This window comes from Ascaphus truei, chromosome 18 (assembly GCF_040206685.1).
Source record: "Ascaphus truei isolate aAscTru1 chromosome 18, aAscTru1.hap1, whole genome shotgun sequence".
Classification (NCBI taxonomy): domain Eukaryota; kingdom Metazoa; phylum Chordata; class Amphibia; order Anura; family Ascaphidae; genus Ascaphus; species Ascaphus truei.
The window spans coordinates 13989371-14016744 of record NC_134500.1 but is presented as its reverse complement, the minus strand read 5'-3'; the positions used below and the strand labels follow the sequence as shown (position 1 = coordinate 14016744).

The 27374-nt window shown below is 40.5% G+C and overlaps 1 protein-coding gene across 1 annotated transcript in view; it reads left to right on the top strand.

The window, feature by feature from the left end:
• GALK2 (galactokinase 2) overlaps window positions 1–27374 on the top strand; it is a 98568-nt gene that overhangs the window by 62183 nt on the left and 9011 nt on the right. Inside the window, exons 6-9 of the mRNA XM_075575638.1 lie at window positions 6477–6575; window positions 11138–11290; window positions 16948–17158; window positions 26843–27044. Of these exons, the coding sequence (XP_075431753.1) occupies window positions 6477–6575; window positions 11138–11290; window positions 16948–17158; window positions 26843–27044 (665 nt within the window). The remainder of the gene's footprint in view (window positions 1–6476; window positions 6576–11137; window positions 11291–16947; window positions 17159–26842; window positions 27045–27374) is intronic.

Genomic DNA, 27374 nt, shown 5'->3' with positions numbered 1-27374 from the left:
CCCCCTGCCGGCTGTCCCCTCACTCCCGCGCCCCCCCCCCCAACCCCAACTTACCCGCGCTCCGGCGTAATGACGTCACGTTGCCATAGCAACGTGACGTCACATGACCTCGCAGCGTCATTTTGACGCCGCGTTGCCATGGTGACGCAGGAGGAAGCCGCCGGAGCCACGGTAAGTTAGGTTTGCAGAGGCCCTGCAGCTCCCCCGGCACTTAATTTAAGTGCCTTCGGGAAGCGCGCGGGGCCTCTGTAAACCCCGCGCCCCCCGTCGGTAGTCTTGCGCCCCCCCTGGGGGTCGCGCCCCACAGTTTGCGCACCGCTGCCTTAAAGGAGCAATTCAAGGGGCGATTATTTTTATACATAGGAATGAAGCAGGGGGTCTCTGGGGCTGAACTCTATTCATTTCAGCTCTGGGGACCCCCTGCTTCCGGATATACAGACCGTAGGGGGTGCTAGTAGCCGCTCTGGCTGGGCTAGCTGGGGTTTAAAGTCGAAAGCTTCTGCATCACGCGGGTCAACAGGAAGCCCAACCTGATGATGTCACGGCTTCCTATTGGTCAGCAGGGTGCCGGCGCTTTGAAACTCCGCCATTACATGAACCCTGCTAGCCGAGCAAAGTGGCCACCACCACCCTCTACGGAGGTCTCCATCTCCGGAAATAGGGGTCCCCGGAGCTGAAATCAATGGGGTTCAGCTCCGGAGACCCCCTGCTTCAATCCTATGTTCAAAAAAATGTTTTAAAAAAAAATCTGCATGCGTGGATTGCTTCTTTAACACATGTATCTTCAAAGACCAATAACGTAACGTTAGAGCGGCAGTCCAAGCTGCCGTTTTTGTTACAGTTTTATTTTTTGTTCCTTTAATATGTGCATCAGTACAATCCACACAATGATAAGTAATTCGCTAAGTTGCCAATCGATCCTCCGTTCTCCTGTGATCGATTGGCGAAGATTCGGCTCGGGGGGTTCGCTAAATGGTGCAGAAGGAGAGGACCAAAGATCCAAAGTTCTGTGGGGAAGATCATGTGACCAGGCAGTCACCAGATACAATTGGTGCACTGCTAGAGAGAGGACAGGGCTCAAAAAGAGGTGTGCCAGAGCCTGTTTCAGAAGAGGATGGGGATGTGACTTTCTAAATGGCTGCTAGAGAAACAAAAAATGCTTGTTATATTAAAATACATTAAAATGCCATTCAGAGTTGTTTAAAAAAAATAATGCTAAAAGTATTTTCTCATGATTTATTAAAAAATACACACACGTATGATATTGCTCGGTCTGCAGCTTTAAGTCATGCTTTTGTCCAGAAATAGCCTTGCGTTAACTATAACGGCCACTACTGATAATTATGTGCGAAGGAGGCATTCCCCCTAACAGCACATATCCCCAAAGGTCCAATAAAACTGAAACTTGATGTTACCTTAGTTAGGACATAGCTAAAATTGGTGTTACCCACACCCAGACCCTGACATGCAGTATAGCTTTTACAGGGTCTGGGGAGTGGGAAGTTGTTCCACGGTAGTAAGTGTAGGGTGTAAAAAGGGGAACGTGGCAGTTGGGGTATGAATTTTTAAAAAAATAACTCCAGTTTAGCTGTAAAAATAAGTTCACATAATAAAGCGGAATACAGTTCACATCCTTGTTCATGGCTTTTATGTGTGAGTAAGAAAGTCAACTGGATCATAGGACATTTTTGTATCCATTGGACGGGTTAAAGAGCACTGATTCGCCCATATGGCCCGCATCTGGGCCTATAGGACAGATGATATGTGGTATGGTTAGGTCGCAGGGGTTTAAAAGTGGGGCGACATTTTACTTTGGTTAGTTAGTTTCTCCATTAGACATACAGTATACAGTAGACTTAGAGGATGGTGGTAGAGGCCTTGGCAAGAGAATTAATTCATTTGTTTGACATGGCGGTTAATATTATTGATGTGGTTTTGAAAGGTTATGCTCTCGGCTGGGAAACGGAGTTGGTATGTTAAATAATTAGTTCTTCCTTATGGCTGGAAGGCTAAGGTTGGCCATGTTTTAAATACTTGAGTGTTGAATTTTAATTAAAGAAAGCTGTGGCCTTTTCCACACCATATTCATCTTTTATGAAAGTTTAAGGTTTATATGCATACTGGGCAGGACAAACCTTTGCATTGGTGACAAGTCTAATTCCACCTCCCCCCGCCCCCAATACATAGTACTGCCCCTTTTATATAGTTGTGTTATTAAAAACACAGCTGATTGATTATGGTATGACACCCAGCTTCAGAAATGTGTCTATTTGCTTGGAGTAACGCTGTGGTGGGATCCATAGTCCTTCACACGCACTATGAGTGGGGGTTTTGTCCCTCTTTTCGTTTTCTGCGAACCTGGAGAATATATTCATGGCTCATTAGGAAGAGCTGTACTTTTTTTTTTTGGAAAACAAAAAAACAGAGATGTTTTCTGTAAATATCTTTACGATCAAAGGTTGTCCCTGAGAGGCACATGGGATGTATCTCTGCAGCTCAGAGATGACTGATTACAGATCACTCTCGGGAATACACACTGCCTAGCACATGAAAGTAAGGTCACTTGTAAGATGTTTTTTTTAGATTTCCAATTACAGCATCTATTTGTAAGTCTCCAAAACATATTTACTATATGGAAGGCTTTATGAATGTCGTCATTTATCCTATATTACTGAACTCCCACCTTACAATGAGTTAGTAAACAGGAGACAAAGGGATTACAGGCATACCCCGCATTAACGTACGGAATGGGACCGGAGCATGTATGTAAAGCGAAAATGTACTTAAAGTGAAGCACTAGCTTTTTACCACTTATCGATGCATGTACTGTACTGCAATCGTCATATACGTGCATAACTGATGTAAATAACACATGTGTAACAGGCTCTATAGTCTCCTCGCTTGCGCACAGCTTCGGTACAGGTAGGGAGCCGGTATTCCTGTTCAGGACGTGCTGACAGGCGCATGCGTGCGCTGGCATTTGCCTATTGAGCGATATGTACTTACTCGCGAGTGTACTTAAAGTGAGTGTACTTAAAGCGGGGTATGCCTGTATAGAATGTTTTGGGCTACAGTATGTTACCCCATTTTGCTAGTTTAACCTGTAAGTAGCTTCTTAATCAATTAAGTTGTGTCTATGTGTAATACCATGCAGATAAATATATTAAAGCCTTACAAATATTGGGGTTTTGCAGTTTAGACTGTTGAATTGATTTCCACTCCATTAGTCTGGGGTTCAGCAATTTGTATTCCTTACTATAACATACCAGTATATTTATTATTATTTTGTATTCTTACATTTTAAAAAAAACTTTATTATGACTAAATAAAGCAGTATTTCCTACCTTAGACTGTTTCACTGCTGGGGAATAAAATCTATATTTTCTGTCCGATTAAAATAAATGATGCACTCTACAATATGCAACAATGTTGTCAAGCTGGATCCGATGAACATACAGTATACTGGGTGCCCCTTCTCCTAAAAAGGAGGAGGGATGAAGCTTATAGGGTTAATAAACAGCACTCAAACACACCTTCTACCTCAAAAGCAATCATACACAGAAATATAGGCTCAAATATAAAATAAAATCAAATGTACTGAACACACATAACCTAACCCCAACTATAAAATCCATATACATGGTACTGGCTAGTTCCCAAGTTAATAAATGTATAACCTCTAGTCTTGATAATATCCAATAACATACATGGATCAGAATACAATGATGACTAAATCCGTAGTCAAAGGACAGAAAGATCAAAATACATGATCTAATTGTACAGTGTGACAACCTTCAATGTTACATCAATATTACTTTCATTTGTCCACCGATCAAACACAGGTCCATTGTGCACTGACCTTGCTAAATTATAGCTTGTGTGCTGGTTTCTTTCTTCCCCTTTTTCGTTTGGGGTTTTTGGGTTGTAGCACCACCAAAATGTATTTGGTTTGTACCGGTCAGCGTTGACCTTGAGCAGCTTTTTGGTCTGGTTATATTTCTTTCCACTCCGTCCTTGTTGTTTTGTTCTTGTTCTTTAATGTTGTTTAAAGAAGAAGTCCAAGCTGCCGTTTTTTTCCTTCCCTTTTTAATATCTGCATCACGACAAACTACACAATGACAAGTAATTAGCTAAGTTGCCGATCGATCCGTTCTCCTGTAATCGATCGGCGAAGATTCGGCTCAGGGGTTCACTAAATGGCTGCCAGTGCAGCAGAAGAGGCCCAAAGATGCAAAGTGGAAGGGCATGTGACTTTGTAAATGGTGGCTATAGAAACAAAAAAATGCTTGTTACATTATAATACATGAAAAATGTCATTCAGAGTTGTTGTTTTTTTTAATGCTACAAGTATTTTCTCATAGTACAGAACTGATTTTTTTTTTTTTAAATTACACATGTAGGATATTGCTTGGTCTGCAGCTTTAAACTGTTGTAATCATGATATGTAGTATTAGGAGGAATGGAGCATCTGTGCACTCAGATTGTTTACATAAATGCTATGGGAAACAACGTGTTTTGTCTGTGTGCATATGTTTCAGTGATATACAGGCATACCCCTGTTTAAGGACACTCACTTTAAGTACACTCGCGAGTAAGGACATATCGCCCAATAGGCAAACGGCAGCTCGCTCATGCGCCTGTCAGCACATCCTGAACAGCAATACCGGCTCCCTACCTGTACCGAAGCTGTGCGCAAGCGGGGAGACTATAGAGCCTGTTACAAATGCGTTATTTACATCAGTTATGCACGTATATGACGATTGCAGTACAGTTCATGCATCGATAAGTGGGGAATAGGTAGTGTTTCACTTTAAGTACATTTTCGCTTTACATACATGCTCCGGTCCCATTGCGTACGTTAATGCGGGGTATGCCTGTATAATTAAAGGAGCAGTCCGTCTTTTGGTGTTGCCCTCACTCGTGTGAAAATGGACATGCTGCAGTAGAGATCAATAATGCAAAAATACAGAAATGTGTGCTGAATGCGGGTTACAAAATGGATCCGTTATCAAAGTCAGTTGAAAAACCAAGGCAATACTGCTGGAAGAAAATTAAAAGATATCACAACAGTTTTATTCTAGAAAAAAAAAATCTTATTGCTTTCAGTGAGGTTTCATTCCATCGTCCGTAATCTGACCCCCAGTACTTTAAAGCAGCAGTCCAAGCTACCGTTTTTTTTTTATTATTATTTAAAGTGAAGTAATTAGGTAAGTTGCCGATCGATCCGTTCTCCTGTGATCAATGGTCGAAAATTCATCTCGGGGGGTTCACTAAATGGTTGTCAGTGCAGCAGAGGAGGACCAAAGATGCAAAGTTCTGTGGGGAAGATCATGTAACCAGGCAGTTACTAGATACAATTGGTGCACTGCTAGAGACAGGGCAGGGCTCAAAAAGGGGTGTGCCAGAGCCTGTTTCAGAAGAGGAAGGGGAAGTGACTTTGTAAATGGTTGCTGTAGAAACAAAACATGCTTGTTACATTTTAATACATAAAAACTGTAATTCCCCATATGTTTTTTTAATGCAACAAGTATTTTCTAATAGTACAGAACTGATTTATAAAAAAAAAAAAAAAAACAGACACGTAGGATATTACTTGGTCTCCAGCTTAAATCAGCCGGAGCTATTACCCTGAAGGGTAATTATTGTAATGAATTAATGTCTGCACGGTTAACATGCTGTGTCAAGCAAAATATTATTGAGTTTGCATAACAGATTTAGGATCCAAGGAAGATGTGAGTATTTTCTTTTGGCAAAAGCCAACACAATTGTTCATTTGATGTCAGCCACTTGCTTTATTATAGCTACTTTGTGCACCTCAGTCGGATACTTGGAAACCGGGCACAAGCCACAGTGTGTTGTGGGTGGAGGTTCCGGACCAAACGTCCTTTGCAGCACACTCTCCTTATTGAGAGTGGCGTAATGCAGGAGTGAAACTGTGGGGGTTCCTGACAAATTGCTCATATGCCCTAGAGGGCAATTGAGTAAGTGACCCATAATTGCTCTAATGTGTTTTAACTTCTTATTCCCCATGTTCTCACCTTGTGAACTTTGCCACTTGGTTGAGTTAAGGTTACATTGTAACGATTTAGATACTTTGCTTCAGACTCGAAGAGCTTCTCCTTACACGAACTAGAAGTACTGTATGCTGTGAAGTCGTATTCCCCTCGCACCAGCAGATTTAAGTTCCTTTCATTTGAGTAAGGGGCAGATTCACAGCATATTCCATACAAATCTGTGTGCTATAGTGTAGCATTGTTTTCAAGGATGACATGAAAGGTTTAGGCCCATATTTACTAAGCCGTGCTAAGCCGTAAGGCACTTTAAGGTCCATTGAAGTCGGGATAATGGTGCCTCACAGATAAGCCACGCTTAGTAAATCTGACCCCTCCGTGTCTTCCACTAACCGATTTTATAGCGGTGGAAAGAAAGTATCCGTGTGTAATGTATTTCTTACTAAGCTTGGTTGGAATTTGCAGGTGGAACTCGCTGAAACCTGTGCGAGGTGCGAACATTATATTGGCACCGAAGGAGGCGGAATGGACCAATCGATCTCATTTCTCGCAGAAGAGGGAACTGTAAGTATCTCAGAAAGCGGATACGCAGCTGGTGTGTCCATTGTGTTTGCCCAAAACAGGGGTGCCCAACTCCAGTCCTCAAGGGCCACCAACAGGTCAGGTTTTAAGAATATCCCTGCTTCGTTGACTGAGCCACCTGTGCTGAAGCTGGGATATCCTTAAAACCTGACCTGTTGGTGGCCCAAAACTTTTCTGGAAGTTCATTTATAGTTAAAGACCTGTTATGACACAACAGTCCTTTCATCTTTTTGTTTTATAGACAATAAATACCCAGCACTTTTACGCCCTTTAACCTTGAGAACAATATAGTCAGTGAAATCATATATTGTGAAATAAAGATGATAATATTAGGTCATTTTCATATTGTACTATTAGGGGGTACAGGTTGTCCTCGCTATCCAACGTTTCACGTTACAACAAATGGCATATCCAACGCTTTACAATGCAAACCTGTGGGCTGTTTTTCGATGCCGGAATGCATTATCCGACACAGGAATGCGTTATCCGACGCCTGAATGCGTTATCCAACGCTCACCGCCACTGATTAACATGGGACTCACTTTACAACGGTTTCACTATCCAACGCTACTTCCAGAACGGATTCCGTTGGATAACCGTTGTCCGCATGTATTACTATTTAGTTTGAAGGGTCTGTTCAGGCTGTGTTTGGCTGAAAATGTCTGTCGACTTCAATTGGAATTCTCTGCCTCGAACGGCCGCTTTGGTCTATATAGAAAAAAGGTCCATAATATGCTGTACAGGCACAAGTTAGCCGAGATCATACTGTGTGTTTTGGCGTTTGCGCGCACGAGCCAAGCACAAAGTGCAGGGTCCCTTGAGGCCGCTCCTAGTGCGCGCGCACGACAGAGCAACCGCGTTTTTAAAAAGACAAGAAATTTGTCTATACAAGCGGAAGCCGTGTCACGGTCGCGTCTCGTGAGCGGTTCGGCCAATCAAGGCAAACCAGCTCCGCGATGTAATGGCAACGCCCGCGTGTGCTACTGCAAGCGGAGTGTATGAGCTCGGCTGTATGTTCTGCCCTTAACAGCTTTCATTCAACTAGTTGACAGAGACATTAGGTCTCAAACCTTAACCACTAATGTACCACCATGCTTATTTTTCATTTTGCTTTTAGTGTCAATAAGAAGCTAAACCGACCCTTTATTTTCTCTATTTTTCGAGAATGGTGATAGCGCATATTCATTTGTGTTTTTTATTTGACACTATATCATGTTAAGAAATAGACTGTCCCTTGAGGTTTCAGCCTCTCACCACATCTAATGATCTTATAAGCAGAATTGTTTTTAGACAAGGCAAACTATGATAGTATAAAAAAAAGCATATTGTTTTGATACTTGGCAGGAAGATTCATCATCATGTGTGAAAGGGTTGTATTTGTTAGACAAGCAGAACAAAAACGGACTTGGCCTCCAGTTAAAGTAGGAGTGCTGATATTTTTTAGGACAGTGGCCCCAGTGAAAACAAAGATATGAACTGCCTTCAGACCTCTTTAATATTGTAGGGGATACTCATGAAGAATTAGAATGACTACATGGTTTCAATAGACCTGTCACGGTAACTTATGACAAGATATCATTTACACCAAAATACCTGGGTTGAACTGAACACGACTAGATATGTTAAAATATAATTTATTCCTTGAAAAAGGTGAACACACAAGATATACAAATAACAAACAAAATATAGACACTTACTTAAAGGTTTGAACAAGAAAGCCATCAGGATACAGGATGGGCCATTTCTTCCATAATTCAGGTTCAGATGTAGACATCACGAAAATACATGAAGAACCAGAATATAGGCTGAGCCTCGTTTATATGCAATTATTTCCCATTGAACACAACCTAAACCCAGCCCCTCTCATAAATCTGTGGTGAGGGTGACAGTCTTCCCCAGAGTAAAACTCCTCCCACCCAAGGATGTTTAAAAACTGCTTTTCCTATCTAAATAACTTCATAACTTCAGTTCAGTAGTACTTACTGGCACGTGAGACATATTAATACATTCAGCCACGCATGACGCTCCCAATAAGACTAAATATTACCGTGTAATATTAAAATTAAGAGAGATATTAATATCTGTCTCTTAGTATCTGCTAGACATCATGTGTCTGTAATCATTATGTGCAAATCGGTCCCACGAATTAACACATATGTAGCTTTTAGCACGTTCAGCCGAGGACATCTCATAATATTCTTATATTTAATAAGGTCACTCATTCTGATATCTCCTTGTGTAACCGCACCACTGGCCCCCATAACCCCTTGTCAAGAAATCCTTTTAAGCTGGGCCTCGTGTGTAGAGAACATTTGTCACAGGTGCTATATTTCACACCCAATGCTCCAGACCTGGGTCCTAGCTGTCTCTACCAGCAATATACCCTTGGTCTGCCAATTAGGTATTAACATACTGTACACTAAACACCCTCTGTACTTTTCACACCCAACTTCAATCAAGCCTTTTGAAGCCCACATATTTCTGAAAAGACACCACACATATTTGTATTTTCCTCGAACTGTAGCTCATTAACCCCTTAAGCCCCAGTGTGTGTGTGGTGCAGACACTTACATGGTGATAATACATTGTAACAGGGGAACACATATTTTCATGTTGCAGCAAGGTAAAAAACACATTACTGGACCACAGTCCAGTTAACCCCGTGCTTCCCAGGTGAGAGTAGGGGGTGGCCAAATGGGGTGTAACCCCTTTAATCCCGGGCCAAATCCCTTCTCCCTTGACAAGACCCTTATTATATTTATCACTGGGACTTGTCAAATACATTCTGGCATTGTCTTCAACGTAAATAAAAAGCACCAGCTGTATATCGTCCTGTTTACAGATATATATATATATATATATATATATATATATATATATATATATATATATATATATATATATATAGCTCAACTCCATTATAACGCGATCCGTTACAACGCGAATCCGCTTATAGCGCGATGCAAGCGCGGCTCCCAATTTTTGTACTTATGAATACTTTACAACACGATTATTGGAATCTTAAATACTTTATTGTACAATGCATACAATTGTACATTATTTCTAACGCGATCCGCTTATAGCGCGATGTGATTCTTTGGACCCCAAGCACAGCGTTATAAGGGGGTTGAGCTGTGTATATATATATATATATATAATATATATATATATATATATATATATATATATATAGCAAATGGAAATATTACTGTATGTTCATTTGCAGGGCTGCAACCCTGCCTTTCACCATTATCACCCAGCACACAGTGCTTCCACTTCAGCAAGGGATTCTGGGACATGACATGCAAATGAGCACACATTGCCACCTTTTGCTTCAAAACTATATATATATATATATATATATATATATATATATATATATATATATATATATATATATATATCTGTATATATATATATATATACACACACACAGTATATTGTATTTATTAAAGCACTACTTTACCACAAAAACAGAGCTGCATACCAGCGTCTCTTGCAGAAAGACGGTTGGTTGGTTTATCCGTCTTCCAATGTTTCGGTCCCAATGTGGAACTTGATCAAGTTCCACCCTGGGACCAAAACATTGGAAGATGGATGACCAATCCAACCGTCTTTCTGCAAGTAACCCTGGCATGCAGCTCTGTTTTTGTGTTATATTGTCTTTTTGCCGTCTGATCAGCGGGCTTGGGTTTTCTACACCTTCTATTGACTTCTTTTGCATATTCTTTTGATTATTCTCTGTGAGTGGGCAGGTGTTGCTTCCCCCTCCCCCCCTTTATATTAAAGAACATTTTTACCAGTGTCCTGGCATAGTATAATAGTAACAACAAATGAGTATTGAAATAAATGTAAAAAATGACTTTCCTGCATTTGACCGACTTTCCATTCGCAGAAACATGTAATATACAAATTCCATTTTATATTAGCTATTAACAACACAACTGCAGTTTCAGATTTGGACTGTAATGACAGGAATGCGACAGAACTTGTTGGCACGCGTGTTTAGTTTCCATCGGGGGGTATCCCAGTGTACCTTTATTACACAATATTTCACCAGGTAACAATAGAAAACTGACGCTTCAGGGCACCACAATTGCTCTATGACTATCATGCCAACTATGCAAGTTTGTAATAAAATATGGCATTCATGTAGTTATTTGAAATCCCAGAGCTCCTATACCTTAAATACATTAATACAGCCACCACAGGGGTGTTATCCCGGTAATAGGTTTGTTATTATGTAATCTACTGAGTTTTAAATGATCTTCTTAGAGCAGTAGATGAGTATTGGCCTCCTAAGGCGAGAATAGGTTCCTCCACGTACTTTGTTGAAGACCATTACCCACGATATAGGGCCATATCGACTAAGCGGTTCTACTCTATAAAAACCTGCCATAAGGTGTATTCCAGCACTGCATGATGTCTTATATTGTAGCATCATCTAGTAAATGTGCATTGTAGTCCATCCTCACTGATGCAGCTATGCAAAATTTTGCTCAGAAGACAAGTGGTTAATATGGATGTTCTTATTGTTTCAACAGGCCAAGCTTATAGAGTTCAGTCCTTTGAGGGCAACTGATGTGAAGCTTCCAACTGGAGCGGTTTTTGTGATTGCGAACAGTTGTGTTGAAATGAATAAAGCTGCCACATCTCATTTCAATATAAGGGTCATGGAATGCCGGCTGGCCACGAAGGTATTGTATCGTTGGATGTAATGCTTCATTTTGATGTACATAAGTCGTGTTAAACAAGGCAGAAGTTCCACCTATCAAAGCAGTAAGTCGGTGAGACCATGCCAAGGCATTCTCGCCATGTCCGTCTGTGGTTGAAGATCGAAAAACAGCAGAATGTAGTTCTGAAGGGTTTACCGAGAAGTCAAAACTCTACTCAGCAAAATGGCCAATAGGATCCACGCACTAAGACATCTTTTATTAGGATGACCAGTGATAAACCCCATAACTTGACCAAGTATCTTTCATTCACTGTTGGGATGCCTTTGATTTTCCAAGTAAGTGGCACTGCAGTTTGCAGTTGCAAACTGTTTGTATGAAAGCATAGACGAAGCGTGTATTACTTTAATGTAAATTTTAACATACATGTATATTGTTTCACCTTTAAAATTGGTGCATTTCTTTTGATCTCTGTATCATTTGTTTCAGGCTACAGTATATACACAATTTAAGATCATTGTTTGAAAGGAGAGTGCTGTTCAATCTGAGACAGGAAACCAAAATATATATATAAGTGCCAAACTCAACCCATGCAATGTTTCCAAGTCATGTAACTATTATATAATTGAAGATATTTATACGAGGGTAGATCAGTATAAACATTTTATTACGCTATGTTTTTGTATAAATGGAGATAAATGATCTCTTTTCATACAACAATATGCAGTAATCCATGTATCGTATTTATCCATTCGGTGCTCAAAGGACTGACGTTATGGGGCTGCTTAGTAAAGCTCAAATGTTCCTCTGTTTTGACAAAGCACGCGTGTGCTATTTTTCATAGCCTGCAGTAGAGAGAACAAGGTTCCCTCACCTTCAACATAAGATGCATGAAGAAGAAGTCTGACCGCTTTGCTTCATTGATATTTTACATTGAAGCAGTGATGTCCCTAATCTGATGCCCCTAGTCTAAAAAAAACAAAACAACTACACCCCCCCCCCCAAAAGAAAAAACCTTAATTGATTCAGCTGTCAGGCCATATTCTAAGTTGACCTACACCATATCCTACAATGAGCAGCCACTTTACCTTCTTGTTTCAACATTGTCCCTCGTTCCCTCTAGAGTGTAAGCTCTCGCGATGCAAGGCCCTCACTACCTCTATGTATCTGTTTGTGCTTGTTTGTCCTCACCTATATGTAACCGTTTATGTTTATGTCATATACATAATTCTGTACCGTGCTACGGAATATGTTGGCTCTTTACAGATGAACAATAATACTTCCTCCCCAATCTTGCTTCCAGGAGAACCCCATTCTCGTGGCTGTTTCACCCCAACATTAACTGCGCCTCGGCTAATTACGAACTAGAACATCACGCACCATAGTGAGGTTTTCATTCTGCATTGGCTCACCGGCCATTTTATCCTCCCATGAGTGGAGAACACAGAATCATGACTGTGTGTAAAAAAGGACTCCCATGGGGTGAGACTGTGGAGAGACATAATAGGTTCAAAAGATGTTAAAACAAAACTAGAGTGCTTGATGCTTTAAAATGCACGGAGCAGAAATAAAATACTAGTGTCACTAATTGAATAAAGCGTGATATTTACAAAAATGAATAGCACATCTAAAGTTGCATTTTAGAAGATTGTATTCCACAATATTTTAAGTCCACTAAGAGTAGAGCCTGAAAAAGGTCTCATGTTACTGGCTCAAAACATTGGTGGACTAAAACCACTTATAATGCAACTTCAGGGTTACAACTCCTTCTTGGTTTAGATCTGCAGTATAGTGGTAAGTGAGCACCCGTTTCAGAACAAATTGCCATTCAATGTGCAGAAGGGATCCTTGTTTGGTTGTAACCATTCCTTTCAGATAATTTTCTATCGCTTTCCTCTTTAAAATGTTTCGTTCTCCCTCCACAATTTATTATTGTTTCCGTAGAAAGAAGAAGAAGAAGAAAAAAAAAAAAAAAAGGAATTTCATAAGTGGGTTTTACAAACATAGCTTTGATGTCCCAGGATTTTCCTTAGCTTTCATGTCTGACATATTCGCAATGACTAATCGGTGAATCTGCCCAGCTTTTATCACAACAAAATTACGGCTCAATTAATACGGCATGAAAGTAAAAGAAAGGGGTTGTGGGACGTGAAGTTGGAGAAAAAGAAAATAAGTCCTCCCAAGACATTATTAAAACACTAATCATTAACATTCAATGCAGTTAATAAAAACCATGGCAATAAAACTATGTAAACATATGATCCTTAAGCAACAAATACAGTGTGAGTTGCCAGTCACTTGTCTACCACATGTGGCTCTGATGGGTATGTCCAATAATGCCTGCTGCGCTCATCCACGGAGATTAGATGTTTGCAGTAAAAGCACTAATAACGTTGGCAGCATGTGTTCACCGAGATGAATTTGATGCTGGAGAATGCTTAGATGTGTTGGGTTTGGAATTATTTTGCTGATTGTAGGATATAGTCTATGGCACATTTCTTGGGACATTCGTCAAGTATTCTAATTATCACACATGAAAGCCCGCAATTGTGAAGGTGCATATGGCTGCTCCCCCGTCTTTTGTCTATATATATATATATCCTCTTCCAACTGGCACCTGTAACAAAACCTCCTCCTTCCCCACCTCTTTAATTGGCTATTTGTCCTTGTGTGGTCCTATGTCCATTAGTAGGGATTAGTAAAGCCAAATAACTCACAAAAGAGTTACTGTATCTACCTTATTGTGTAATCATTGTCTCTTGGCTCTGGGAGCACAGACATTACGCTGGTACGTTTAGGGATGTGGGAAATTTTCGCAAAAGCTCAAGAACCTGGTGAAATTTGCTTCTATTGTCTCTCAATGGAAATTCTTTAAATAAACAGCAAAGTTGACAAATAAGAGTCCCCAAGTCAGTGTGCAGGTCACATGACCCTCGGGTTATATGGCCCTAAAATCAGGTGACATGGCTCTTTGTAGACAAATGGTGAAATTGGCTACCCGAACAAGTTATGGTGAACAAGTTACCAGTTACTAGTTACCCGAACAAGTTATGGTGAATAAAAAGAGTGGCAAAAACCCTCCACCGTACAGTAATGATAAATAACACTTATTAGCAGCATCATATGTATCAGACCAGGTCCCCAAACCTGGCCTACCCCATAGTAAAACAGCATACAGAGTCCCATCGGGGTACTCTCTAGCCCATTATCATAGTATCTCCTAGCCCTATTACACTTGCTAGAGTTGCTAAAGGGGACATCTTTTCTTCTGTGTTCATACATGTTTTAAAAGAATGTGTGAGACAACATATACACATATACACATCTTTGTCCAACGCTGATCATTTCTTGTGCTATGTTCGGCCCACTGCCATTTTAATTTCTTTACCCTTTTGATGATTTCACCGACTTTTGTTTAGTTTCGAACCTATTCATTCTTTTCCCTATCTTCGGGTAGTACCTAGCATACAGTACATCTCTTCATACTACTTTGCGTTGTCTGCCATTTTTTAATTATCTTCGTATTTAGAGTTCAAGTTTCACATCCATACATTTGCATGGGCAGAATACACTGGTCGAAACTATTCCTCTTGAGGCACAGTGGAAAGTTCCGTTGAAATATTGTCTTGTTTCTTACAAATGCGCTCCATCCCATCTACTATCTCGTAGTGATTTCATTCAAAAGGTTCCCATCTATTATTTTTTTACCGGCTACGGTAGACATAGTCTTCCACTTCTAGTTCCATTCCATTTATTTTGATCTTTGTAGACTTGACACATCTGTTAAACACCACTTTGGTCTTGCTGAGATTCACACATTCTTACTTGCTTCTCCAGTTTGTTGCTGAAGGTCTCCTGGACTTGTGGCAAAAATAACAATGTCATCTGCAAATCATGGGTGACTTAAATGTTCACCGCTGATTTTGATTCCTTTTTGTTCCCAATCTAATGTCTTCAACAATTCTTCAAGTGTTGCTATGAAAAGCTTTTGTGATTATGGTGTCTCCCTGCTGCACTCACATACTGCTGCCCATTTAATATTTTCAAGTTCATCTTCCAGTTCTGGGGCTACGGCCCCATTGTCGGCGCTACACGCGCGCCTGCCAGGCGGGCGGCGCGTGCAGCTCTGTTCCCCGTTCTGTGCAGAGCTGCAGGGGGAAAGACGGGGGACGCGTGGCGGGGGGCGTGGCCATGACATTACCCGGCAGGTTTGCCCTCATTGGCTGGATCACCGGGGGGCGTGGCCAACGCTCCATCGCCAGTTCTGAAGACAGTTTTACTGTCTTCAGAAAAATCTGGCCGCGTGGCGGCCAAGGTAGGTAGCGTGCCCGGCCCCATTGAGGGGCGGTTCTTGTCCCTTTGCAGCAGGCTGAGGGGACCTAGCCTTGCAGTGCTCCTTCACTGGAGAGAGTTCGGCAGGTGTAGGTAGCCAGATTTAGGTTTGAATGACAGCTGGTGTTTAACCTCCGGGGATTCTAAGCACCCTCTGCCTTCATGTCTTCTTCCTGATCGCTGTCATGCCCAGGGACAATCCAGCCTCCTGAGAATGAGGGCCCACTGCTTTTCGGTGTGTTCCATATTTGGGGGTTGAGTTCTTACTTGCTATGTTGCCAAGTACCATTGCCATTTTAGCCAGGTATATTGTTCCAGCTTTCATAGTATGGTTAAACCTACCACCACAAGTACCACTGTACATCTTCAAGAACAGCTGTTGCTAGCTTCCTGACACTTTGAGGCAGCGAGATAAGGATTTGAGAGAAGGATATGTGTATATTGCTATATCCAGATATATCTAGATATATAGATATATGGAACATGGATGTCAGGTTTGCAGTTATTGCACACAGAAACCAAGACATTAAAACCAGATTATTGAGACATTTATTACCAGTGAATGCAAGTTAAAGCATTGTTATGCTTCCCTTCTCCCCATATGTTGAATTGGGACCAAGGAAATGCCTGCAGTGAAATGCAAGCACCTGTGGAAATGTGTTTTTCTGTTACCACCAAACTTTGAATATCTTGAATGCATTATTTCTAGAGCAAATGTATTTTAAGTGGATACAGTAAATGTATTTACGTTTCTAAGTGCACAGGCTAAGAAAAGACACAGTAACTGAAGAAATGGAAAATTATTGAATGATTTCAAAGATTCCTGGTGAATTAATTCTGCAGATTTGTTACAAGGCATCTTACATAAGCCAATGTGAATGGTATTCAGCACACGTGAATAGCTTGATAAATAAAAGACTAAGCATTGAATAAGGGACATTTTACAGTGTATGTGGGGAAGCCAACACAAAAGGTTTTTTCTTTTTTTCTATATCTATTATATTATATTTATAACATTATTATATCAGATTATATTACAAAACAAATCATGTATTTACTTTTATTGATTTTAATTTGGAAATGAATTTTTTTTTTGTTTTCATATGTTTGAAATTAATGAAATTGGTCTTCAGAAAAATGGTGGTCTTGTTTGCGTTAAATTTAGACCCATATTCAATATCTTGTAAAAACATCTTCCCTTTCAGGATAAGATTTTAGTCCCATTGCTCCACAGCAAATTGAATAGGGGCTTTAGATATACGGTACTTTAAATTTCCATGCTTGGGTAAAAATATTGGATTGGCCCAAGCCACATGAAATATCCAATCCCAATGTTATTATCGTTACAGGTTATAGCAAAGTCAAGAGGTATGGATTGGAAAAACCTGTTGAAATTAGGAGACCTGCAAGCCAAGCTTGGGGTTAACTTGAAGGAAATGCTGGCTGTCGTAGAGGAAGTTCTACACCCTGAGCCATACACACGAGAAGAAATTTGTGAGTGTTTGGGAATTAACTTAGAGGAGCTTCGTGCAACCATCCTGAGCCAAAACACACAAGATGGTAAGTCTGAGGATCAGAGCCTTTACTTTCTTCCTTCAAACGATCCTGCTTAGTTTTACTTGTAAGGGATACATTTGAAGAATAATTTAGCAACCGTGATTCACCAGTGTTTACTTGACTGTGTAATAGTGAAGATGGATCTTTCTTGACAAGAGTATCTAAATAAATACAGAAGGTTTTAATATTTTTGGGGACTTGGCAACATTACATAAAAAGAAATTCCAAATGCACATGGTGTATTAAAAAGAACTTGATTTTAAAGTTCTAGTCTTTAGGTCTAAACATCGGTGATTCCAGTCTTAAAATTAATCTTCATTGGTATTTAATGGTGCGATAGTACGCTTTGCACGGTAGGGAGCCTTCGCTTTACTTTGATGTCAGGTGAATGTATTTTTGTAGTACAGAGGTAGAAGGCATGCAATGGCGCGTTAGGTGCACCCCCTTCTGGCATCTGGCTAATTAAAAATAATGGCCGCTTCTCCCGCTGCAACGTGCTACGGGCAGCAATAACATCTGCTACATCTGTACATTATTTGGGGGTAGTTTAAAATGTCTGCGTTGTAAAGTGCTGTCTACCGTAAATCCTCACGCAAAATAAAAATGTATCTCCAAATCACAGCTGCCTTAGAGCAGGGGCCAACAACTCCTGTCTCCCCAACTGGTAAGGTTTTCAATATATCCCAGATTCAGCACAGGTGGCTCAATCAGAAGCTCAGTCGAAGACTGATTGAGCCACTTGTGCTGAAGCTGGGACATCCTGAAAACCTGACATGTTGGGGATGGGGGGATGGGGGGCTTGAGGACTGGAATTGAGTTCAGCACCTCTGCCTTAGAGGACATCATGTAGCAAAGAATCCAGTCTGTATTAGCAGTAAATACATGGTATTTGGGGTGCAGGAACATTTTTTTGGGTGATGGTGCTGTACATACAAATTCAGTAACTTAGATACATTATTACCGTAATGTAAACATGTATGATGCCACAGGGGGTTGCAGCAACCACCGCACCCCTAGTTCCTTCCCCCATGCATGGTAACATAATGTAATCGAGAGAAACCTCTAGGTCCATTCACAAGTATGTGGCTCACCATACACCATGCTCATATATTGAGCCATAGGAAGCTACAAACCCTGCAGAGCAATCTATTCCATTAACAACCACAAATGTCTTCCTGACCCCAAAATATTAACATCCAGTACCATGGGAGGCAGTGGGCATTACCAGCCTATGGATACTTGTAGTCCCTTACAACACATTTAAGGCTCAGCAAGATAGATACCCTCAAATCCAAATTCAATGTGTGTGCCAACACCTTCCCACTGTCCGGCCTAGATTTAGACTCCTCTACATACGCTGTAAATATGTTATTTCTCCAGGATTGGGCAGCGCCAACTTGTAAGTAAGTTGTGCTTTTCTTTCTTATTAATCAAGGCCAGCCTCTTTCATACAAAGGCAAATTGCATATCTTCAATGTGCTGTTTTGTAAAGATTACAATAGACTTTCTGATCTTCTGGTTGCTGTTAGAGAACCATTGCATTTGCCAATACATAACGTGCCGAGCTGAGAGAACCATAAAGTATTTTAAGGTAATCTGGCCAGCACAGAATTGTTTTACCAAAGGGTGGTCTGCGAATCAGTCACAGTCATTGGCAGGGCTTTCACAATGGAATTGAAAACAGACGTGTTTTTAGTTCATTCTTTGGGTTACTACTGTTCAATGGTGATTTACTAGAGTGTGTGAGCTATGGAAATCTCTCACGCAACTCCAGATACAGTCTAAATGGATGCACATTTTCAAAATCTGCTATTTTTTTTTTAATATCATACAATAATATGGGAAATATTGAGGTAGAAATTATCCATACAGTAGATGAAAGTTTATGGACTTCGCTTGACTTCAAAACGTCTGCCGTGTCTTGTAGAATTATTGATGTAAGAAGTGTCAAATAACTCAAATTCTCTTTGCAGCTAAATGCATTTTCTTGAATGGCTAAAACATCACTGCCACCTACTTCATCAGTAATTAAGTGAAACACTAATTAGTATGAAAACGTTAGAAAAAAATGTGTTTTGTAATTGAAATATTCTTAGTAGGACTTCCAGTAAGGTGCCATGGGAATTCAGATTTCAAGTATTAAAACCCTTCTTTATCAAACTACTCAAGCAGAAATGGCTTTTTACTGACCCAAAGATGACCGCTGCCGTTGGAAAAAAAATTCAGTTCCCCCAGCTCCACAGGTCTCAGATACATCAGGAAGGGGAAAGGTCTGAGGGGAAGTGCCAAGAATCCAGCATGGCAGAGGGGTCCGCTCAAGATGTTAAGAGAGCGAGCTTGCCTGTCCCAACCAAAAAAGAGCCGATCCAAGATGCAGAAGGGATCACTTTCATGGCCTGACTCTCCAATTCAAAGAAATTACCACAGATATCAAAGGAGCGTATCACTCCGCTTACAGGTAGCTCAGAAAACTTCTGAAAGTAACAAAGGGTGGTTGGAGCTTCAGAAGACATCTCCTCCATTAAAATGCAGAAGCATTTTGCCAAAGCAAAACTAGAGGACTTAGAGAAACGCTCCAGGAAGAGGAAATGACGTAATGTGGGGATACTGGAGGACATAACGGGTAAACAACTATTCTCTTTTATATCTAAGGAGCTTCCTTTACTCTTGGGTGCATTGACAAAGAGTTGTTACATTTGGAAATTGGAAACTAGGCCCACCACATGAATTGATTAACTGGATAAGTTTCACCATTATCCCCAGCATAAAGTGCTTCCACTGCAGCAAGGGATTCTGGAAAATGACATGCATATGAGCATACAATGTGTCACCTTTTGTCTGAAAAACCATTGTTACATGGAGCCAATATAAGCTAATACTCGCTGTTAACACAGCTTTTAAGCACAGCATGGGAATCAGATGCAAAGTTTATATATATATATATATATATATATATATATATAAAAACAATCTGTAAAAAAATATATTTACATTTCAGACTTTTTGGTGGAAGTGATGAATGTCCACAAATAATATGCTGAAATCTGCTCCAAACCGTTGAAGCAGGGACATAAATTTGCTTTACTTTATCTGGGCAAGCTAAGGCTTTTCACCATGGATGGTTTTGAGGACCTTGCTCCCATAAAAGCTGCTGGAAATGATCTCCGTCAAAAGCAAAGGAATAGACTTCAAACTACCCAACCCCCAACAGAGCCTCTGGATCACCCGGTGGCTCTCCATAAAGACTGTACCAACAAATTACAGCTCTCTGTAGAGGATTTCTCACTTGCTTTTCTCAAGACGGTCCATATCCTTACCATTTACCAAATAAAGACTTAATTTTTTTTTTTTTACCTCTGTTCAATAAATGTTTACAGATAAAAAGATTGGTCAGTGGTATGACTTATATACACCATGCGTATAGTGGTAATAATGCATCTAAACTTAAATAATGGTTGATGCTTAGATTGTGAGTCAGTTCAGACTTTAATCGCAGTAGTCTAATGTTCATTGGACAGCAGAGAAGGGGAAGGATCGTTGGTCCATCCGCTCCACGAAAAAAGGTAAGAACTCACCAGCAAAGAGGTTAAAAATGCTATTTTATTAAACTACATAAAAAACAAAAAACAGACCGCACAAAAAAACTCTCCCACGCATTTCACGCCTACTATGGCGCTTTGTCAAGGACTCCTTGACAAAGCGCCATAGTAGGCGTGAAATGCATGGGAGAGTTTTTTTGTGCTGTCTGTTTTTTGTTTTTTATGTAGTTTAATAAAATAGCATTTTTAACCTCTTTGCTGGTGAGTTCTTACCTTTTTTCGTGGAGCGGATGGACCACCGATCCTTCCCCTTCTCTGCTGTCACGTGAGAGGATCAGCGTTCACCACCGGATGCAGATGCAGCTGCAGACACAGAGGGAGACGCTTCTTCAACAGCGTCAGGACTGGAGCTGGAAAGAGGGAGAGCAGAGCGGTGATCCCTTGTGAGTCGCGTGGACTCCACACCGGGCACGATCTGGCCAGGGCTAGGGAGACTGAGTGAGTATCTCTTTGTCCCCAATGTATTAGCCCTCTCTTGCTTAACCCTTCACTAAGCCTTTGGTTATTATCATCACAGTCTTTCAACCCTTATTCCTGGTGTCAACTCCATTCATTATTTATTATTGATTTTGCCCTGCCTGGCATCACTCACTTATACTCTTGGAGCTCCTACACGGTTGTTGTTTTCTAATGTTCATTGGAGATAGTTTGTGACTGTTGTGTCGAGAATGTGAACCAGTTTAGACTTGAATTACAAAGGGGTTTAAAGAAATTCTTTAGAATCGAGGGGCCACTAAATGTAAGAGCTGGGAGCGTTTGTGAGCCAGCCTCAGTCCTGAAGAGTTTTACTAAAGTCCCTATTGTCCAATTTATGGTGTCTTATCACTATAATTCTGTCTTCTATTTTGCTCATTTTGTTTTAATCATGGTTCTACTGTACTTATTGCATTTACATTACAAATTTTTACTTTTAATCAACGTCTCCAAGATCTCAATGGCTTGCATGCTAAATATCTAAAATACCCAGTAAATGCAACGTCCTTTCTGATAACTATTAGTTTTCCTGGAAATCCCACCCTCCCAACCAAAATGAGTTCTTTAAAATGTACATCTTGGCATGCAGATGGTATTAATTCTCCCATAATAAGGAAGAAGATTTCAAGCTGTCTTAACAAATTACATACAGACATAGCTTTCCTTCAGGAGACATATTTATTAGATAAAGAGGATGAGAAACCTAAATCAAATTGGGCACAATATCGTTGGATCCTCTCCCTTCAATTCCAAATCAAGAGTAGTGGCAATGTTGATTAAAAAGAGGTCTTATGTTGACGTAAATTCAAGTTATGTAGATCTATCAACATGGATACCGTAGTAATAAACAAAAATATATCTTATGCAATATATACGCCACCAATGATTATACAGTAGTAGGGATTTATTTCTACAAATTATCTATACACTCGCTCATTTTCAAAAGGGAGTATTGGTTCTAGGAGTGGATTGTTATCTTTATGACAACAAAATTCTCGACAAGAAAGGGCCCAGGGGAAGAAGAATCAAGAAGCCACAGAAAGGAAGAGATTACATAAAAACATCTTAATCTACTTGATGTTTGGAGAGCCTTGAATACAGACAGACAACAGCACACCTGCGTCTCCAAATACCACTGGTCCCTCTCACGAGTTGACAATTTTTTTAAATTTGTACGCTGGTGTTCCCTAGAACTATTGGTAGTAAAATAAAACCAATAGCATTATCTGACCATGCACCCATATGGTTGAAGGTTACATTGAATTACACTGTGGGAGATTTCAGGAGTTGGAGGTTTCCCTCTTTGTTTGTTATTTCAGACAATTTCAGGGGGTTTCTGAACATGGTGTCGGGAAAATGTCGAAATTTAACAATGCGAAAAATGCCACTGATGCTGATCTCTTTTGGAGTACTGCTGAGGCAGTAATTAGAGGAGACCCAATATATTTTGTTTCCAAAAGAAGAAAATAACTAAATGAAACTTACTTAAATGCATATAAACATTTATCTACAGCCTATCAGATAATGAAAGCACATTTTTCTGAACAAAATAAAACCACTTATTTAGAAAATAAAAAGTGTTTGAATGAATCCTACAATGAAAAGAGGATGCTAATACAGTATATATTTTACATTGACCCCTAACTTTCAAAAACCCTTCAAGCTAGCAAAAAACAATATAAAATAATCGGGCATACATATTTGTGCTGACCTTTCCAAATTGTATACAGTGAAGTTCAAACCTATTGATGAAGATGTACAATTTGACAGGCTCCTGGAAAAAAACAGAATTTGTCTTTTTTATGTAGAAGTGTGGGAATAAAAATCAATAATCCAAAGATTATATACACAATACAAATGTTGCCCCTTTTTATCTCAAATAAATACCTTGTATTTAGAATCATAACAAACACAATATCAGCAAAGACAAAATATGTTCTCCAAAACATCTAGGAAGACTCAGGTTGCCCAACATAAAACTTTTAAATATGACGGCATTGTTTTCTGCAGATTGGGTTCTGGGTCGTGGAGCTTTCACTGTGCTAGAGGTAGAGAGAGAGGACTTCCCATCCTAGTTGCATAATCTTCTATCTTCAATGGTCAAATTATCTTCTTCCCAAAGACTTAGAGAAAATATTTTATTTAGGAATACTAACAGATTTTGGCAATATATTGGGAAATATGTTACAAGTAACCTGAATTGTACAAAATACTTACCTTTAAGAAACAATCCACTTTTCCGCTCCTGGTTCAGTAGATACTGTAAGTCCTTTTGTGTTATTTTTTTTTGAACACACATTCCGTAGTTTCTTTTGAATACCTCGTGGAGAAGTTCAGTGTTCCAAATAGACAGGTGTTTATGTATTTCGAGGTTAGACTTTATATTAATACCCTGCTGAGGAAAAATCATCGGTTTTGGGTCAACAATGGTATATATTTATAAACCGTGTGTTGTTGATACCTTAAATCATATTCAATCGATTTGCCTACAAAAAATGGAAACAAAATGTTTTATACAATTTTGCATGACATGGTTATTTATATTTTATGTAATGTTAAATTTAGAATTTTCATATATTGTGTTAAGTATGAACTGTTGCATTTTTTAACGTTCTAATGGTCTGCATCTTTATATATTTTCTCTATATTTTTCTGTTTTGTTAATGTTGTAAAAAGAAAATGTTTTCAATATCTTGTAGCGTGAAGTACTGTATACTGTTTTCGTCAGGGGGTTACAGGTAGTCCTCGCTATCCAACGTTTCACTTTACAACGAATGGCATATCCAACGCTTTACAATGCAACCCTATGGGCCGTTTTTCGACGCCTGAATGCGTTATCCGACGCCTGAATGCGTTATCCAACGCTCACCGCCACTTATTAACACGGGACTCACTTTACAACGGTTTCACTATCCAACGCTACTTCCAGAACGGATTCCGTTGGATAACCGAGGACTGCCTGTACTGCAGTTACAGTATGTTATTTGATGTAGTAAAAAAGAAAAGTGTAAATATGAGATTGTGAATACTTGAAATATTTCTCCATAATATAACAAGCTTTAACTAATTTCACAATGAAACCAATAATCAGAATGATAAAGTCAGCCGCAGTTTATATTTGTATACACAGAGTAAATGCTGTTGTTTTTCACTCACACTTTATTTATTTTGCAGCATATGATTTATACTAAGGAATAAATTATAGCCATGCTTTGTTGAAATGCATCAATAGTAACTTAAATAATGGTCCTGTAAAAGAATTCTGATTTAGCAGCCCTGCACATGTTAGGGGAGGTTCAACAATTGAAATAAGAGGAAACACATGTAATTCTGACTTTTTTGCATTTTCAACTTTCAGCCCGTAATTTTTTTTAAAGACCTCTCACTATAATTGATTACTGCAGCTATTTCCTTTTACCCCCAAAGCCATTTTTTTCCCCGTGCGTATGGCTATGGAACCTTGATCTGGCCTCCCAGCTGTCCCTATGAAACGCCAGCGCCACCGTCACCTGTCTGGTGCATTATGCAGTCCTTTGTCACTAGGTCAGCGCGTCTAGACAGGGGGAAAATATATCTCTGGTTGTCATTTCATACTTTTTTTTTCTTTTGAGCAAATGAAGGCGCTCACCTTGAAACATTGTTTTTATCGATTTAGTGCTGCAGGGGCTAGACAGCAAGGTATTGTCCTACTGGTTCCTTCAGTTCAAGAGTTAAAGGCAGGCTGGGCCATCCATAGAATATACGCAACGAATTGTAAGATAAAAGGATTGAGGTGTACGTAATTTCTTTAGGAGGTGGACAGGTTTTATTTGTCATGTAATTTATGAAACGTTGGGGCACATTTATTAAGTGCTGGTTTAGGTTATCGCACCAGTTCCGGTGTTAGGCCGTGTCCTTAGTGGAACGCGCTAGCTTCTGCGCTCTCAGGCGTCCCGGCATCGCGCTTGCAAAACAAACTTGTTTGTATTGCGAAGCACCGCTCTCCCTGTAGCGCATATGCATTGGCGTCATGTTTGTTTTGGCGCAAACGATGTAGCTCGCGCCGTATCCTGCACTATGGAGGCGGCCTTAGATCTCATTGACTTTAATAGGTGTGATAGCCCAAACCGTCACCTGATAAACCTGCCCCCTTTAAGTCTTAAGCGCATTGAGATTTATCACCAGTCACTAAAGATTTTGCATCTCCCGGAACAGCGTCAGCGTTGTCCATTCCTCCCCTGAAAATAAGTGGGCGACGAGGACAGTTAGGCGCTGTTCCAGATAAAGTCAAAGCCAGAGGGATTTGTAACAAATCTCTGGGGTGTTGCAGCATTCCTGTGTCATAAATGAAATGACACATTATATACGGCTATCTCCTTACTCCAGAGGAGACGATAAGGATATTTCTACCATTTTACTTTGCAGACTGTACTTCCTCTAGATCAGAGGTTCCCAAACTCCAGTCCTCAAGCACCACTGACAGTGCAGGATTTAAGGCTATCCTCTCATTAGCACAGGTGGCCCAATCAATTGGACTGAAACACCTGTGCTCACGCAGGGGTATCCTTAAAACCTGCACTGTAGTGGTTCTTGAGAACTGGAGGTGGGCCCCTCTGCTCTAGAGTACAACTTTGTCTTTGAACATCACGATGCTTCATATTAAAAAGGGGGCAGGCTAATTCAAAGCCCGAATGGGATCAGCAGTCCCGCCGGAATTATACATCTTTTTTTTTTTTTTACAAGATGGGAGCCGGGGAGTCCACCACAGCTGAACCGCGCTATTCTCAGCCTCCGAGATACTTGCCAGTGAAGTTACTGGTGTTGGTGCTTGGTATTCAAATGGCCATCCAATAGGAAGCCACAATGGGCGAGATTTAGCGGTCAATTTGGTTTCCCTAGTTGAAGTAAGAACGGTGGTTACAGTAACTGCATCGGTGACTATCTCGGGAACCGGGAGATCCCCGGAGATACTATCCTGTAAGGACAAAAAAGTTGGGACGGCTGTTTTATTATGTTATTTTGCCTATACTCTTCTAACTTTCATGTCCATAGGCGATCACTGCTCATGTTACATTTTATAATTATTCCTAATATTTGATTATTATGTTGTTCCCATAGTTCGTGGTAGGGTTTGCAGCGCTGCACATAGAATTTCAGAAGCACAAGCAGTGCCGGCCCAGCAAAGCTTACAACCTGTTTTTTGGGTGGGCAGATGCAAAGGAAGACAGGCCCTAGGTCAAAAGAAGCTGCCACCCACGGCAAAGGCACGACAACTATACCACTCCTTTTATCTGTACATAACTATAGTAAAAAAAAGTATGACAATATTCCCGTGTTATAGTACTGTTACTGTAAACTCAACATGTGTATAATGCTAAGAGGGGTACTTAATAAACAGTGATAGTGCCGTCCGGGTCACTGTTACATGGAAACTCCCATTGACTTGAATAGGAGTTTCCATGCAACAGTGCCCCCGGTCAGCACTCGCTCAGTTGAATAACCTCCATACAGTTGGTCCATCCTGACCAGGCTATAGCCACCAGGTTACAATGTTCCTTCACCCCCCACCCCCCTCCTCTGTTTTGTCAACCGTGTCAAGTATTCAGGTCTAAACAAGCATTACCTCCGTTTCTAGTTGCCACCTTCAAGTTGTACCAGCGTGCTCAGCATGTGTACGGGGAGGCCGCGAGAGTGCTTGCCTTTAAGAAGGTCTGCGATGAGGCACCTGCCAATGCAATCCAGCTGCTGGGAGACCTCATGAACCAGAGCCATGTGAGCTGCCGAGACTTGTACGAATGCAGCTGTCCTGAACTGGATCAGCTGGTGGACATCTGTCTGTAAGTTTTGACAGCTGAAGTTGGGTGGGTTGGAGGGGGGGGGGAAGGGAGACTTTTGGATTTTTGTTTGATTCGAGATGAAATAAAAATGACATTAGTCACCACTATATCAACCGCTTTTGGCGCCAGAGGGAATGGTTAACCCCTTCCCGGCCAACGCAGTGCTTTGCTGACAGCAAACGGGTTAAAAGGAAAGAAATAACCACAAAGTGCACCTATTTAGACACGTGCTCACTCTCTAAAACAGGAGTGGCCAACTCCAGTCCTCAATTTTCAGGATATCCCAGCTTCAGCACAGGTGGCTCAACTGAGTCACCTGTGCTGAAACAG